Source organism: Solanum verrucosum, unplaced genomic scaffold, assembly GCF_900185275.1.
Source record: "Solanum verrucosum unplaced genomic scaffold, falcon-dt-bn FXZP01000492.1, whole genome shotgun sequence".
NCBI lineage: Eukaryota > Viridiplantae > Streptophyta > Magnoliopsida > Solanales > Solanaceae > Solanum > Solanum verrucosum.
In genome coordinates, this window is record NW_026020541.1 from 11,288 (window position 1) to 25,081 (window position 13,794).

Sequence of the window (13,794 nt, forward strand, 5' to 3'; positions counted from 1 at the left end):
TAGTTCAAAGTTGTAGTTCCTCAATAACTGATCTTTCTCAATAAAATCTGGTTTGTCCTCTCAACAAACGTGGGCTTATTGAAAAATGTAAATCATTTCTACACTCTTTTGGATTATATTGACTCCTTGCAGCTGGAAAGAGCTATAGTCATACACGTTCTACTGTTCTAGCACCATCTTAGTGTTGATGCTTTTATTAATAAAATTTATGTATCGAAAAAGTGGGCTTATTTAATATCATTTTGGTTTGGAATGACAATTTTATGATTTCTGCATTCAATTGTGCCTTTTCTTATCGAGTTACTTCACCTGCCCTTCCATCAAAACATGGATGCACACATCGATGGCATGGTGTATGTAATCATGTATGATATTTGATTGAATATTTGCTAAAATAATATTGTATAGTAATGTTTATGACTATATAATAAATGTAGATTCTTTGCTTATATACGTGATTTTGCATTGCAATATGCCATTCTATTAACATTAAGTAATGATGTCTATATACTAATGTTTATGACTGTATAATCAATGCAGACCCTTTGCTTATATACGTGATTTTGCATTACAATATGCCATTCTATTTACATCAAGTAATGATGAATTCTTAACTTTTGTTTTGAAGGTCCAACTGCCCGAAGGAGTAACACCATTTATGCATATTACTCAAAATGAATTTATATGGCGAAAGTGAGTTCAAATCCTTTCTTTGTTTCTTTTAATGATGATTTTCCTGCCAGTTAATTGCATTCTTTCTTTTGATAACCCTTAAACTTTGAAGTTCATTTTCATACACTTGTTGCTTATACTTCTAAATTATTGTTACGTTGTCTGCAATTGTGAGTACCACTTGGATGACATATTGATTATGGTCGAAACAGTTAGTTTGCGTATCTAAGATCTAGATACAATAACTATGCAAAAAAGATTGGTTATTGCATTACGTTAACATTACCATTTTAAAAAAAAAAAGAGATTGGTTATTGCCATTGCTTTCACTTTTAAGATAAAGCTTTCAAAAACCACTAATAAAAAAAGAGATTAAACTTCGATAAACATTGTATCTTTTTCCATGTTGTGACAAGGATGCCATGGGAGTATGAATTCAATGACAAGAAAATGAGTAAACAAGAAATTTGAATTGCGGGTTGTGATTATCTGGTCAAGCTTAAAAGGAAGAACTTTTTGTGAATTGAAACTAATGTTGAATAATGCTTATGTTTCATTTTCTTTTCTTTGTTCTATAAGTTGAGATACAAAAAATTAGTTTTTTTTTGTGAAAGAGAAATAAGTTCTTGTTTCATTCCTTAGAAAGTTTTTGTGTCCTATTTCTTATTATGTAGTTTATAGCATTTTGACTTCCAAAACTAAAGCTTCTAAATGATGCATACCTTGATTAGTTGACTTTGAGTTGGAGTTGAATGGTTTTCAATTATCATTGATCTTGGCTTTAGGTAGTCATTTTTAATTGCAATTTTCTTATGTCTTACAGGCATAAGAAACCGAGAGAAGAGGATATTGCTATATGTGAATGCAAGTATGATGCAAGTGATCCTAATAGTGCATGTGTAGGAAGATGTTTGAATTTATTAACAAACATTGAATGTACACCGGGATACTGTCCGTGTGGTGAAACTTGCAGAAATCAGGTAAATTAGATAATTCTCTTAATTAGTTGAACGTTACTCTGTTGTTTCTCTTTATTACTATACTTTTACAGTGGTCTTATCGATTTCTAAATTTACAACAGATTTTATGGATAGTGCACCAAATTTGTGTTACAATCATGTGTTGAGAAAGAGTGGAAGTAGTGGTATTTTAGAACTTTTATGATAAGCTCAAAAAAGTCCTGTCATGCCATTACCTTTCCTAATTATTATTTATTTTTTTTAAAATTCCAACTTTGATCATTGATATGGGCAAAAGTACAACTTTGAGTTTGACATCCTAAACTTTGACATGGTAAGGGGTAATAACAGTGTAGGACTGTTCTACTAAGTAGCACCAGAAAAGGGGGAGGGTGGGGGGGGGGGGGGTGTCCAAATTAGCTCAAAAGCTAACTGAGCACATGCATAAAATTTAGGAGGGCTTGTAAATAATATTGGCAGGTTACATTGATTTAGTGCTAAAGCTTGGGAAATCCCATCTATCCATACTGGAGAGACCTCTAACTTGCTTAGGAAGGATAAAAAAAGAGTTGAAGAGAAATCCTAAAAAAGCCATGACTCAAGTTGGCGATTTTTTCAGCAGGTTTATTAGCCTCCCTAAAGCAATGACTAATATGGTAACCATGCTCTTCAATTAATTTCCCGGCATTGATCTTCCACGGTGGGTCCCATTCTCTTTTAATACATCTAGTTAACAACATGGAGTCTGTTTCAACCCAGACATTAGAGAAGCCTCTATTAGCATACCATTTAAGGCCATAAAGAAGAGCTGCTATTTGTGCGATGTTACTCGTGCTAGTTTCCAATTGATGCACTAAGCAAACACCAGATTTCCCAATGAGTTTCTGATCAGACCACCTCCACCACAACGACCTTGAATGCAACTACCATCACTGTTGAGTTTTACATACATATTAGGAGGTTTTATCCACTTACTTATGGTAGTGGTTCTGTGGTGAATTTCGGCATCCAAAATGTAGTGTATATTTCTCCAAGACTCTACAATGTTAGCTTTGCCAAATTTCTTCTTAGTAATATGCACAATGGTAAAAAGAATATTAGCTTTAGATCTGTATACAGAAGGCTTAATAGCATCAAATTCCTTAGAGCATCTTTCTCCATATCTCCCAACAAATTATTGGGGGCGGGGGAGGGAGAGCATGAATAACAAAATTAGCAATGGAGTTCTTTGTAACAGTATTCCGCTACTCTTGTTCTTGTTGATCTGTTGACCTTATATTTGTTCATACCTATCTACAATGTCAGTGATTAGTTTGATAGATCTCTTGCTACCATCGCAAAAACTAATGGTGTTATCAGCAGAAGTTAAATGATTAATTTTAGGACTATTATTGCACATATAAAAATTCTTGTAAGCAGTGTGATTATGCAGATTGTAAAGCATTTGAGACAACAATTCAACGCTCAGAATGAAGAGGAAGGGGGAAAGAGGATCTCCGTACCTCAAACCCTTAGAAGAGTTAAATAAACCATGACGACCTCCATTTACTACTATAGAATACCAGTTGTTGGAGATATAATTATGGATAAGGTAAAACCAATGCTTAGATAAACCAAGATGCCTAAGAACAAGGCAGAGGTAAGTCTAGGAGACTTTGTCATAAGCATTAGTCATATCTAGTTTCATCACTACATTGCCCCCTCTGTTAGGTTTGCCAAGATCACTAATATTTTCTTGGGCAAGAAGAATGTTTCCAGTAATGGCTCTGCCTTTGAGAAAGCTACTTTGATTCCTGCTCCCAAGGCCTAGCTCGAGTGGCAAAAGGTGGCGGATTTGTGACTTAGGTCGCAGGTTCAAGCCCCACACCATGCAAAGAGAAGCCCGATATTTGAGTGGAGAAGGGTAGAGGGGAGGGCCCATTATTCACCGAATTTAAAAGACTGTGATTGGTTCAAAGTGTGACGGGTCATAGACGAATTTCTCGGTTATCAAAAAAGTTACTTTGATTCCTGGAGATAATTCAAGGAAGGACAGAGGTCAATTTGTTAGTCAATATTTTAGAAATAATTTTACTAAAAACGTTACACAGACTGATAGATCTCAAATCAAAAAAAAGATTGGGGGTGATCAATCTTAGGAATAAGAACAAGACAAGTATGAGTATACAATTTTTTGGAAGGATATCACCTGCGAAAAAAACAGTCACAGCTTTATGGAGATCTGATGCAATGATGCTCTAAGTATTTTGATAAAAGTACCCACTTAGGCCATCCAGTCTAGGAGCACTATCGAGATCTAGAGAGAATACACAATCCTGAAGTTCTTTGAGTGTTGGAAGGGTGCAAAACATATCATTGTCCTCTTTTGTGATGCACCTATGAAGAATATTAAGGGAGCTATAATCAGGGTTAGTATTGTCATAAGTAAAGAGATTCTTGTAAAATCTAATAGCCCCTTCAGCAATTTTGTCATTTCCTTTTAGGCAGTTGTTGTGTTCATCCATAATTTTCCTAATGTTCGACCTTTTTCTCCTGTCTCTTATGATGTTGAGAAAATACGCCGTGTTGGAATCTCCTTCAAGCCATTTGACCCTAGCTTTTTGTTTGAGGATAGAATCTTGAAGTTTGAGAAATCTAGTGAATTCGGCCTTGAGCTTAGAGAGATCTCTCTTGTTATCTCCGGTGTTTTTGGTTACATTGTTGTCTTCAAGAGCTTGAATTTGGCTTTCAAGTCTCTTAGGTTCTTCGTAGAGGTCCCCAAAAGCTTGTCTAGACCAAGAACTCATAGCTTTGTAAGTCTTGCTAATTTTCTGGTAAAGGATATACAGGGGGTTCCTATTGACTTCTTCATTCCAAGAGTTTTGAACTATATCCAAGAAGTCAGAGTGATCCTCCTATATATTCAAGAATTTGAAATATTTGATAGTGGGAGGAGTATCATTATTCATCTTAACCAAAAGTAGAGCATGGTCCGAGCACGTTCTGGATAAGTGAGTAAAATTAGTAGCCTTATACATATCATACCATTAAGAGTTATAAACAAGTCTATCCAATCTTCCCCAAATATTGTTAGGGGGGTCTCTACTGTCGCACCAAGGAAATTTAGAACCTGAGAAACCTGCATCTTGAAGACCACACTCATTAAGGCATTCAATGAAATCAAGAGTTTCTTCCATTTTATGAAGTCTTCTTCCAAATTTCTCATCACTGGATACCACCACGTTAAAGGTGTCTGTTGCTCCCCAAGGGTCTTGGATAATTTTTGCTATAACTCTCAATTCTGCCCATAGGTTTTTCCTCAGCTTTGTGCATTTGGCATAGATAACTGAAAGGAAAAAATTTTGGTCAACATTATGAATAACTTTGAGAAAATCATGTTGCTCCCAATCATGAATGACCTCATCATCAATGTCATTCAACCAAAGGATCCAGATTTTGTTAGAACTGTTGTTGTAGGCCTGATGAAAACCAAGCTTTCTTCTAAATTTATCCATTTTATCACAAGTAACCATAGGTTCTTGTAGGTAGAGGAGAGGACAATGAAATTGTTGTTTAAAGAGGAGTAATATTTCCAAGGAACCGTTGGATCCTATTCCCCTAATATTCCATGATACGAAGCTAACCATTGGAAACATTAGTTGTAGGGGTTATTTGATTTTGAATATTGGTTGTGGCAACTTTGATGGTAATGTTAGAGCATCCTCCCGGATTGGAGGGGTTCCTTGGAGGTAGGTTGTGCTTGGTTGTTGTGTCTAGAGAATCCATAGGGGGTATTTAATCGATGAATATCTCTTTTCATGATCCCTGGTAGCCTCACCGTCCGATTTAGAGGAGGTGAGATCCTCTTCAAAACATTCCATGAACATATCACAGTCTCCACCTCTAATGGTGAGGGACTTGGTGAAGAAATTTAAAAGTAAATTACTCGACTTCACAAATTTTGTAATAATATCTCTTGAGATTATCTTTCTTTGACAAAGTGACAATCAATCTCAACGTGCTTAGTCCTCTCATGAAATATTGGATTTGATGCGAGATGAAGGTGCGTTAGATTATCACACACAAGTTCCATCCGATCGATTTCTTCAACTTTTAGTTCTCTCAGCAATTGTTTGATCCAAACTAGCTCACGGGTTGCTACAACCATTTCTCGATATTCTGCTTCTGTACTAGATCGAGCAACCACACTCTGTTTCTTACTCTTCCACGACACCAAATTACCTTCCACTAAAACACAATATTCAGATGTAATACGTCTATCTAATGGTGATCCTGCCCAATTAACATCTGTATATCCAATGATATGCTTGTAACCTTGATCCTCAAAAAGTAGTCCTTTACTTGAAACTGACTTTATATATTGCAGAATACAAACAACTGCATCCCAATGACTTATGGGGGAAGTCATAAACTTACTAACAACACTTACGAAAAAGAGATGTCAGCTCTAGTCTTATAAACTTCACCCTACAAGGTAGAAAGATCATTTCTGATAGACCCTCTGCTCAAGTAAATGCCTCAAATCATTGGTAAGGGTATGGACTAGAGCACATTTGGAATGAACAATTACATCAGATATAAACTCTTCAAACTTTTTCCGTTTTACCCTAGGGAAATGTCACCGAGACTTCCATGTCTAGAATGAAAAAATAATCTCTAAACTAAGAAAAAATGTTAAAATAAAGAAAATAAGATAAGTTCATATATCTAACTCTTCAATATGTATGTAGATATATCAAATGCAAAAACGAATGTATTTTCAAAATCCAAAATAAAAAAAGTAAAATCGTACCAAAATTGGCTTTCGAAACGCCCTCGTGTAGATGTTGATTTTGCTTTTGCTTTCTCGATCTTCGCTTTTTCGTTATTCATTGTTTTTCTTTTTTACCGTATGCTTAAAAGGCTAGAAGGCGCAGTGGAGTTTGTCTAGGAATAACTTTTTTCGAGTGGTGAACTTTGGAAATCAGTTTTGCCCTAAAAATTTGGGAAATCAAGTCAGTTAGTCGAACTAGAAAACTATAAAGAAAGGGAGGCTAATTAAGGTTACGAAGTAAGGTCAGCTGGTTAAGGAAAGCTCAGGTTATGCTAAGCGATTTCATAATCTAGGGTGTTAGTTAGGCTAAGTGAGCTTTCCTTAACCAGCTGACCTAACCAGCCAACACCTTAGATTATGAAATCGCTTAGCTAAGCGAGCTTTCCTTAACCAGCTGACCTAACCAGCTAACACCTTAGATTATGAAATCACTTAGCATAACGTGAACTTTCCTTAACCAGATGACCTTACTTCATAACCTTAGCCTCCCTTTATTTATAGTTTTCTATTTCGACTAAGTGACTTGATTTCCAAATTTTTTGGGCAAAGCTGATTTTCGAAGTTCACCTCTCGAACAAAGTTATTCCTAGCCAAACTCCACTGCGCCTTCTAGCCTTTTCAGCATACGGTAAAAAATAATAACAATGAATAAAGAAAAAGTGAAGATCGAGAAAGCAAAAGCAAAATCAAAAGCAGATGCGAGGGCGTTTCAAAAGCCAATTTTGGTACGATTTTACTTTTTTGATTTTGGATTTTAAAAATACACTCGTTTTTGCATTTGATATATCTAGATACATACTGAAGAGTTAGATCTATGAACTTATATTATTTTCTTTATTTAACATTTTTTCTTAGTTTAAAGATTATTTTTCTATTCTAGTCTAGGAAGTCTCGGTGACATTTCCCTAGGGTAAAATGGAAAAAGTTTGAAGAGTTTAGATCTAAACCTTATTGTTTGTGTATGATGTAATTGTTCATTCCAAATGTGCTCTAGTTTTGTAACGACCCGAACCGTCGTTATTTAGGAAAAGCAAATTTTGGAAAAATACTGGGCCACTGTCCCACCAAAGAGGGCCAGATGCCGCTAGGGTAGTGGCGCCACGGCGGGGTAAGCTGGCGCTTGAGCGGGATAGGCGAGACAGAATGTAAATAACACGAAATCTTATTTTCTCCTTTTTCCTAAAATACCTATTTTAGATGTAAACCACCTTAGAAACCCCCAAAAAGCTGCTCTAAGATTGGGAAGGAAGGAGAAGGAGATTTCTAGCGTAAGGAGAGCGGTGGATTGCGGATTTCAGGTCAAGATCACCCTCATGAAGTCCGAAAATAAGAATCGAAGCCAAAAACTCCGTGCAACTACTTGGCGCCCAGGAAGGCTAGGTTTATTAATTGAGTAGTTATAAATCTGTCTTCACTGCAAAATATAATGTAATTCAATGGTAGGATTTATGTGTAGGCCTTCGTGCACCGAATAAGAGATAATTAAATCCTAGGAAGAAGCCTTAGACGATGAACTAGGGGTAGGTGATGGTTGTGATTTCATGATTGTGTGACATATGTTTGCTCTTGCTTCATTATAATACATGTATGTATGTGAATCTTGCAATTATCGGTCACACTAGTAGTAAATGAGATAGGTGAATGATGAACGCCATGAATCATGACTTGATTGTATGATTTTGAGAATATACTTGTGATTGTGGCTTGTTGAGTGGATTGGGTGTTGCGTTTCGACACACTAACTTGGATCGGTTGCCACGTTTCGGCATAAACATTGGATCGGGTACCACGTTTCGGTATGCTAACAGTTTGGGTTTGGGTTCCATGACAGGACAATGACTTGACATAATTGCATATCTATTAATTGTGAAGTTGTACATTGTTCTTAAGTGATAATTGATGTTGTATTGCTCCTGAAGGGTTAAAAGAAGGTGATGACCTATATCTATTTGTTCTACTATGTTGATTTAATTCGTTATGTATCTCATTGTTGAACGAGCCGGGGAGAGCCAAGGGTTCAAGAGTTGTTAATATTGAGAGAAAGGTTGTCCGGGTGTTGCAAGGGATTCGTGGTTTGAGGTTAGGAAGCCTTGATAAGAGGCACCAGGTGGCAAGGATTGGGTAAGATGAAGAAAAGGCAAGGGTATGTTGTGTAGGGTTGATGGTTCAAGGAAATGTTGGTAGTTGTAATTGTGAACTCTTCTATGGGTTAGAATGGTTAGGCCATGACTAAGAACCTAGTAAGGTGAGTTGACTGAAACGGAAGTAGTAGTAAGGGTGCTAGTGTAATTCTGAGGTATTCGAGAGAGAGTAAAGGTGGAGGAGCAAGTGGTTTTTATTGCATGATCTTGCTAATTGAATTCTTATATTATGTGGTAGGAATCGGGTTGACCGATGATGCCTACCAGTACGTGTGGTATGTACTGATACTACTCTTGCTATGTCTTTTTGGGCACAGTCTGGATATGTAAGAGCCTTTGATTGACTGTGTTATCTGGTATTTGTGCAAGTGGGAGGTAGTAGGTACCCCATGGAATTAGTCTAGGTGCGCGCAAGGGGCCAAAATGCCACGATCATAAAAAATAATACTTTTAATGGTTGTATTATAAGTATAATTAGGCATCCTTGTGACTAGGAAATCTTCCTTATTTTGTGTAGACTATACTCCTATAAAGGAGCTCCATCGTATGTTGCAAACCACCAACCAGTGAACATCTAGAGATTTATGTGATATGAGGAAGCCGAGCTCTATAAAATTTTATTCTATGGCCATGCAACAAAGTGTGTCATCGTTGCATATGTGATACCCCAGGGAGGTCATGTGCTCTCTATAACTGTAAATGGTGATTCATTTGCTTAATAAATTTGGTTGCGGCTAGAAGGTTTTCCGAGAAGGTGTGATATTTGGGTTTGATTGATATTTTGTGAGAAAATGCAACTATGATCTCTATATTTGTACAAAAGGTTTCCTATTTCATTGGGGTGTGATTAAATGCTGCTTCAGAATTAGTGGTTTATCTATCATATATGCTGAGGAACTGGAAATCTCTGTTTGATTGAACTCGCTTTGTTCCAAGCAGTTGTCGTATGACATAATTGCTCCTAGTTATTCCTTTATAAACAAAAAAATGAAATTAAAAATAATTGCTGCTTGTTATTTAGTTCTTTTTGTGTTGAGAATCTTTCTTCACTTAAATTTATCCTTTCATCTAGTGTGAGGAGGAGTTTGTGGTTCCTTATATGTGATGATTGCTTCAATAACTAATAGGAGATTCTACTCAGTGCCGTATTAGAAAAAAGACAGTGAGTGTCATTTGGATTGTTTTGAAGTATTTTTCTTGCTGTCCACAGAGATTCCAGAAATGTGAATATGCAAAAAGTAAGTTGTTCAGGACTGAAGGGCGTGGTTGGGGTCTTTTAGCTGATGAGAATATAAAGGTAATTCTGCTGAAGCAACCCCCTATTTAAATTATTTTTGACCATTAGTTTGTATAGCACAGTTTCGGCATATATAAAAAGAGTTTATTTTTTTTCATCACCAAAAATCTAGAACTGAGCCTATCAAATTCGAGCTTTCTGTGGAATATCTTAAAGGCCATTGTGCAGTAACTGTATTTATGGTCTATTCTTAATTGTTCCTCTCTTTTCACATGATAGGCTGGACAGTTCATCATTGAATGTTGTGGAGAAGTGATATCATTTGAAGAAGTAAAGAAAAGATCTCAGGCATATGAATCTCATGGTAAGTTATCAACATTAGAGATGGTTGGTAATACATAAACAGATCACTACTATAATTTCATATGATTTGTGCAGACCTCAAGGACGTGTACATAATTTCTGTGGATGGTAATGATTTCATTGACTTCACCCGGAAGGGAAGTCTTGCAAGATTCATAAATCATTCATGGTAAGTGCTAGAACTCCGGTTGTCAAATTGATGAAAAGCGAAATAAGATAATTATCTTGGTCAGGTAGTAACATATTGCTATGGTTAATTGGTGTTTATTGATTGCACTGATACTGTGTCTTCCTGAATTTCACAGCAGTCCAAATTGTGAAACAAGTAAATGGATAGTGTCGGGGGAAACAAGGGTAGGTATATTTGCGAAGCAAGATATATCTGTTGGAATGGAGCTGACATATGAATATAGTTTTGAGTGGTACTACGGGGGTGCAAATGTTCGTTGTCTGTGTGGAGCTGCAAACTGTTCCTTATTTTTGGGTGCCAAGTGTCGACGATTCCGGGTAACTTAAGTTTCTTATGAATTGTTATATCTTAAATACCCTTTGTAGTATCATATCACATGTTCCTTCTTCCCAGATTTTAGACAACAAACAGAGTAATGATTTATGCATATAGATTGAATTTGCTAATCACATGCTACAATCCGCAAGTCACATGTTGTAGTATGGTGTATCCTTGTCAAACTCAGTGTGTTGCATTTGAAGCTGAAAAGGGAAGTCGTTCAGGATAAATCTTATTGCTCCGATAAAATGAAAAAGATAAATGCTTATTGCTTATTATGCTTGAATTTATAGCACAACAATTTATGTCTTCTTCTCTTTTTTCATTTATAACATAGTTGTAGTAGATGTCTTCTTCTCTTTTTTCATTTATAACATAGTTGTAGTAGATGTCTTCTTCTCTTTTTTCATTTAAAACATAGTTGATCAATGGGACAATAGATGTAAACTGATTGTCACTGTCTTCCAGGATGAGAGCACTGTGTTCTAATCCTGAGACATTGATACACAATCTTAATGGGTTTTGAATTATGACACTGGACATAGATTTCACAGTTCATTTGAGATTGTCTGAAAAGGAACGATAATCCCAGCTAACGTAAATAGTAGAACTTAGTAATTCAAATGAAATTTATTAGAAAGAGTGTGGTAGATGTGCTCATATTGGTAAACATAACAAAGAAAGGGGAGGAAAGAGCTACCTGTTGATATATGCTTTCTTCAGTACTCTAAAACATAATAGATGCTTCTAAATTCGATATGAATCTGTCAGTCTCATATGTTATTCTTTTGTTCCATTTTTTATCTTTGCTTAGGAGTACAACCATGTCTGGGAAGATGGGGATGACAGGTAATGCTCAACTTTGTTTTTTTGTAGTTTGTACAAATCTTAAGACTCTGGTTCTGTTAACTTGATTTGTTTCAGGAGCTCCATTACTTCTACATCTTGATTCTCTATGTAAAAGAGAAACATTAGAGTTGAAGCTTGTATTATTTTGGTTTACTGTTAGATGACTTGACCTTTACTTTCTAACTAAATGATATAATTGAGGTAGTTCACTTATTTGTAGCAGAAATAAGAAAAACTTTCAGGTAGTGCTTTATGAGTTTCATCGGATCAAAATTGTCCATGATATTATAGTTTGAATGCTACAGCTTTTACTCATTTCCTTCTAATTCTTGGATATTTATTTCAATCGGGATTTCTTACTGCAGATATATCGTGGATGATCTTCCAGTTTATGACTCAACAGATGATGAATCTACTCTAGTGATCTGTATAACTAGTGGAGGAAATGAGCACACAAAGATATTGAATGACGGTAAGGGGTCTACGTTCAAGTGGGAACCAACTAATAGCGCAACCAAGAAGTCTCAACGGAAACCCAAGCTGAAGGTCAAATATCTTGTTCTTACTTTTATTCCTTGTATTCTCATGTCACGATCCAATTTAGGACCACGACCGACGCTTAGGAGCTAGTGTTCAAAGCAATGCTTATTGATAATTAATAGAAAATCGGACAGATTTCCTCCACTTTAGGGCTATCCAAAAATTTCCCCTATCTCAGAATCAACAATAGAACCAATCAATATCAACTAAACAAGTAATATCTTCATCAGTAGCCATTCGCAACACAATAATACTAAGTCCATCTCCAAATGCGAAAGTGAAGTCCAAGACTAGTCACAAGTCTATAAATGGATACGGTGGGAGTATTACCTTGAGTATTTAGAGTAGTGGTTCAAGTCCAAATATCTGCCAAAGTTTCTGAACAGGTACTTCGAAGGAGTTGAAATTGATCGGTGATTCTTTGCAAATATTTGGTTGATTTGTGTAAGAATAGTAGGTAGTCGTGTGTTATTCTCATCTTCTCTTCATTTAGTAGTACTTGCATAGTATCTTATTCTTCATTTTTACTACTACTTGTTATTTCAATTACTTTGTTTATCTTGTTGATTATGTTTCTTTGATCTTAACAGCGATTAAAAACTGCTGACCCGGGTTGGAAATATGGGAAAAGAGCAAGCGAGACCAATAAGGCCGCAGTTGAGTGTAACTTTTGTAAAAAAGTTACTAATGGCGGAATCTTTCGTCACAAACAGCACCTTATTGGTACTTGCAGGGACGTCTCACGGTGTGAACAATGCCCAGATGCTGTAAGGGAAGAAATGAAGAAATATGTTGATGTAAAGAAGGAACAAAAATGTCAGGCTTTACTTCAAGCGGATGTGACTAATACTAGTGATGATAAAGATGAAGATATGGAAGAAGGTGAAGCTACTGAATAGTCACTTCCTTCAACAGTCATAGAATGCAACAATTATAGCTAGTTGATGAAGCTAATGAAGATGAGAAATAGATGTTGAACCATTATAAATTTGATTTTGTTTGTCCTATGGTCTGTGGAGGATTTTGTGAAAACTACCTTTTAGCTTTTAATGTGAACTTTTACTTATATTTATTGTCTCCATTTATTTTGCAGATTTTTTGTTGCTTCTGAATTATCAGTAGAGCTAATATACCCTTCACTTGGTGGAATTCTCATTTACACAAATTTATTTCCTTGTATTCTCATGTCACGACCCAATTTAGGATCCTGACCAGCGCTTAGGAGCTAGTGTTCCAAGCAATTCTTATTGGTATTTTAGAGAAAACGAATACTACTCATGACACTAATAAAAATGATTAACGTCGCTACTCTAAGAGTTCTAAATTAAAATTATGTTAGCAAAGAGCTAAACTTGAGGATTCTCACAGTTCAAATAAAAGATAAAAGAAGCTTTTCGTAGAGTTTTAATCCGAACATAAGATTTGGTGGGAAACAATGAACCAAACACTTGATATAAAATAAACCCTCCATTTAGCATTACTAACCACTGCGTTATTAATTTTTGTACCAAACTATCCCAAAGTTTTTTCTTCACTTATCCGCATAAGTCTTTTTATCTTATTTGAACTGTGAGCATCCTCTGTCTGATTGGCTAGACCTTGTCCAGAGCTTCCTGTACCCAGTCTAGTCCCAATACATTAGCCTCACCAACTTCAAACTGTCTGATGAAAGAATGACTGCCTATCATACAAGGCTTCATATTGAGCCATCT

At 36.0% G+C, this 13,794-nt stretch overlaps 1 protein-coding gene across 1 annotated transcript; it reads left to right on the forward strand.

The window, feature by feature from the left end:
* Nucleotides 1-628: 628 nt before the first annotated feature.
* On the forward strand, nucleotides 629-12,981 carry LOC125810006 (histone-lysine N-methyltransferase ASHH1-like; the record flags this gene model as incomplete). Its single annotated transcript, XM_049489522.1, has 9 exons — nucleotides 629-693; nucleotides 1,496-1,652; nucleotides 9,796-9,882; nucleotides 10,102-10,186; nucleotides 10,261-10,354; nucleotides 10,491-10,692; nucleotides 11,508-11,542; nucleotides 11,908-12,088; nucleotides 12,673-12,981. Coding segments are annotated over 9 exons (1,215 nt in total), but the record flags the coding sequence as incomplete, so codon positions are not given.
* Nucleotides 12,982-13,794: the final 813 nt, after the last annotated feature.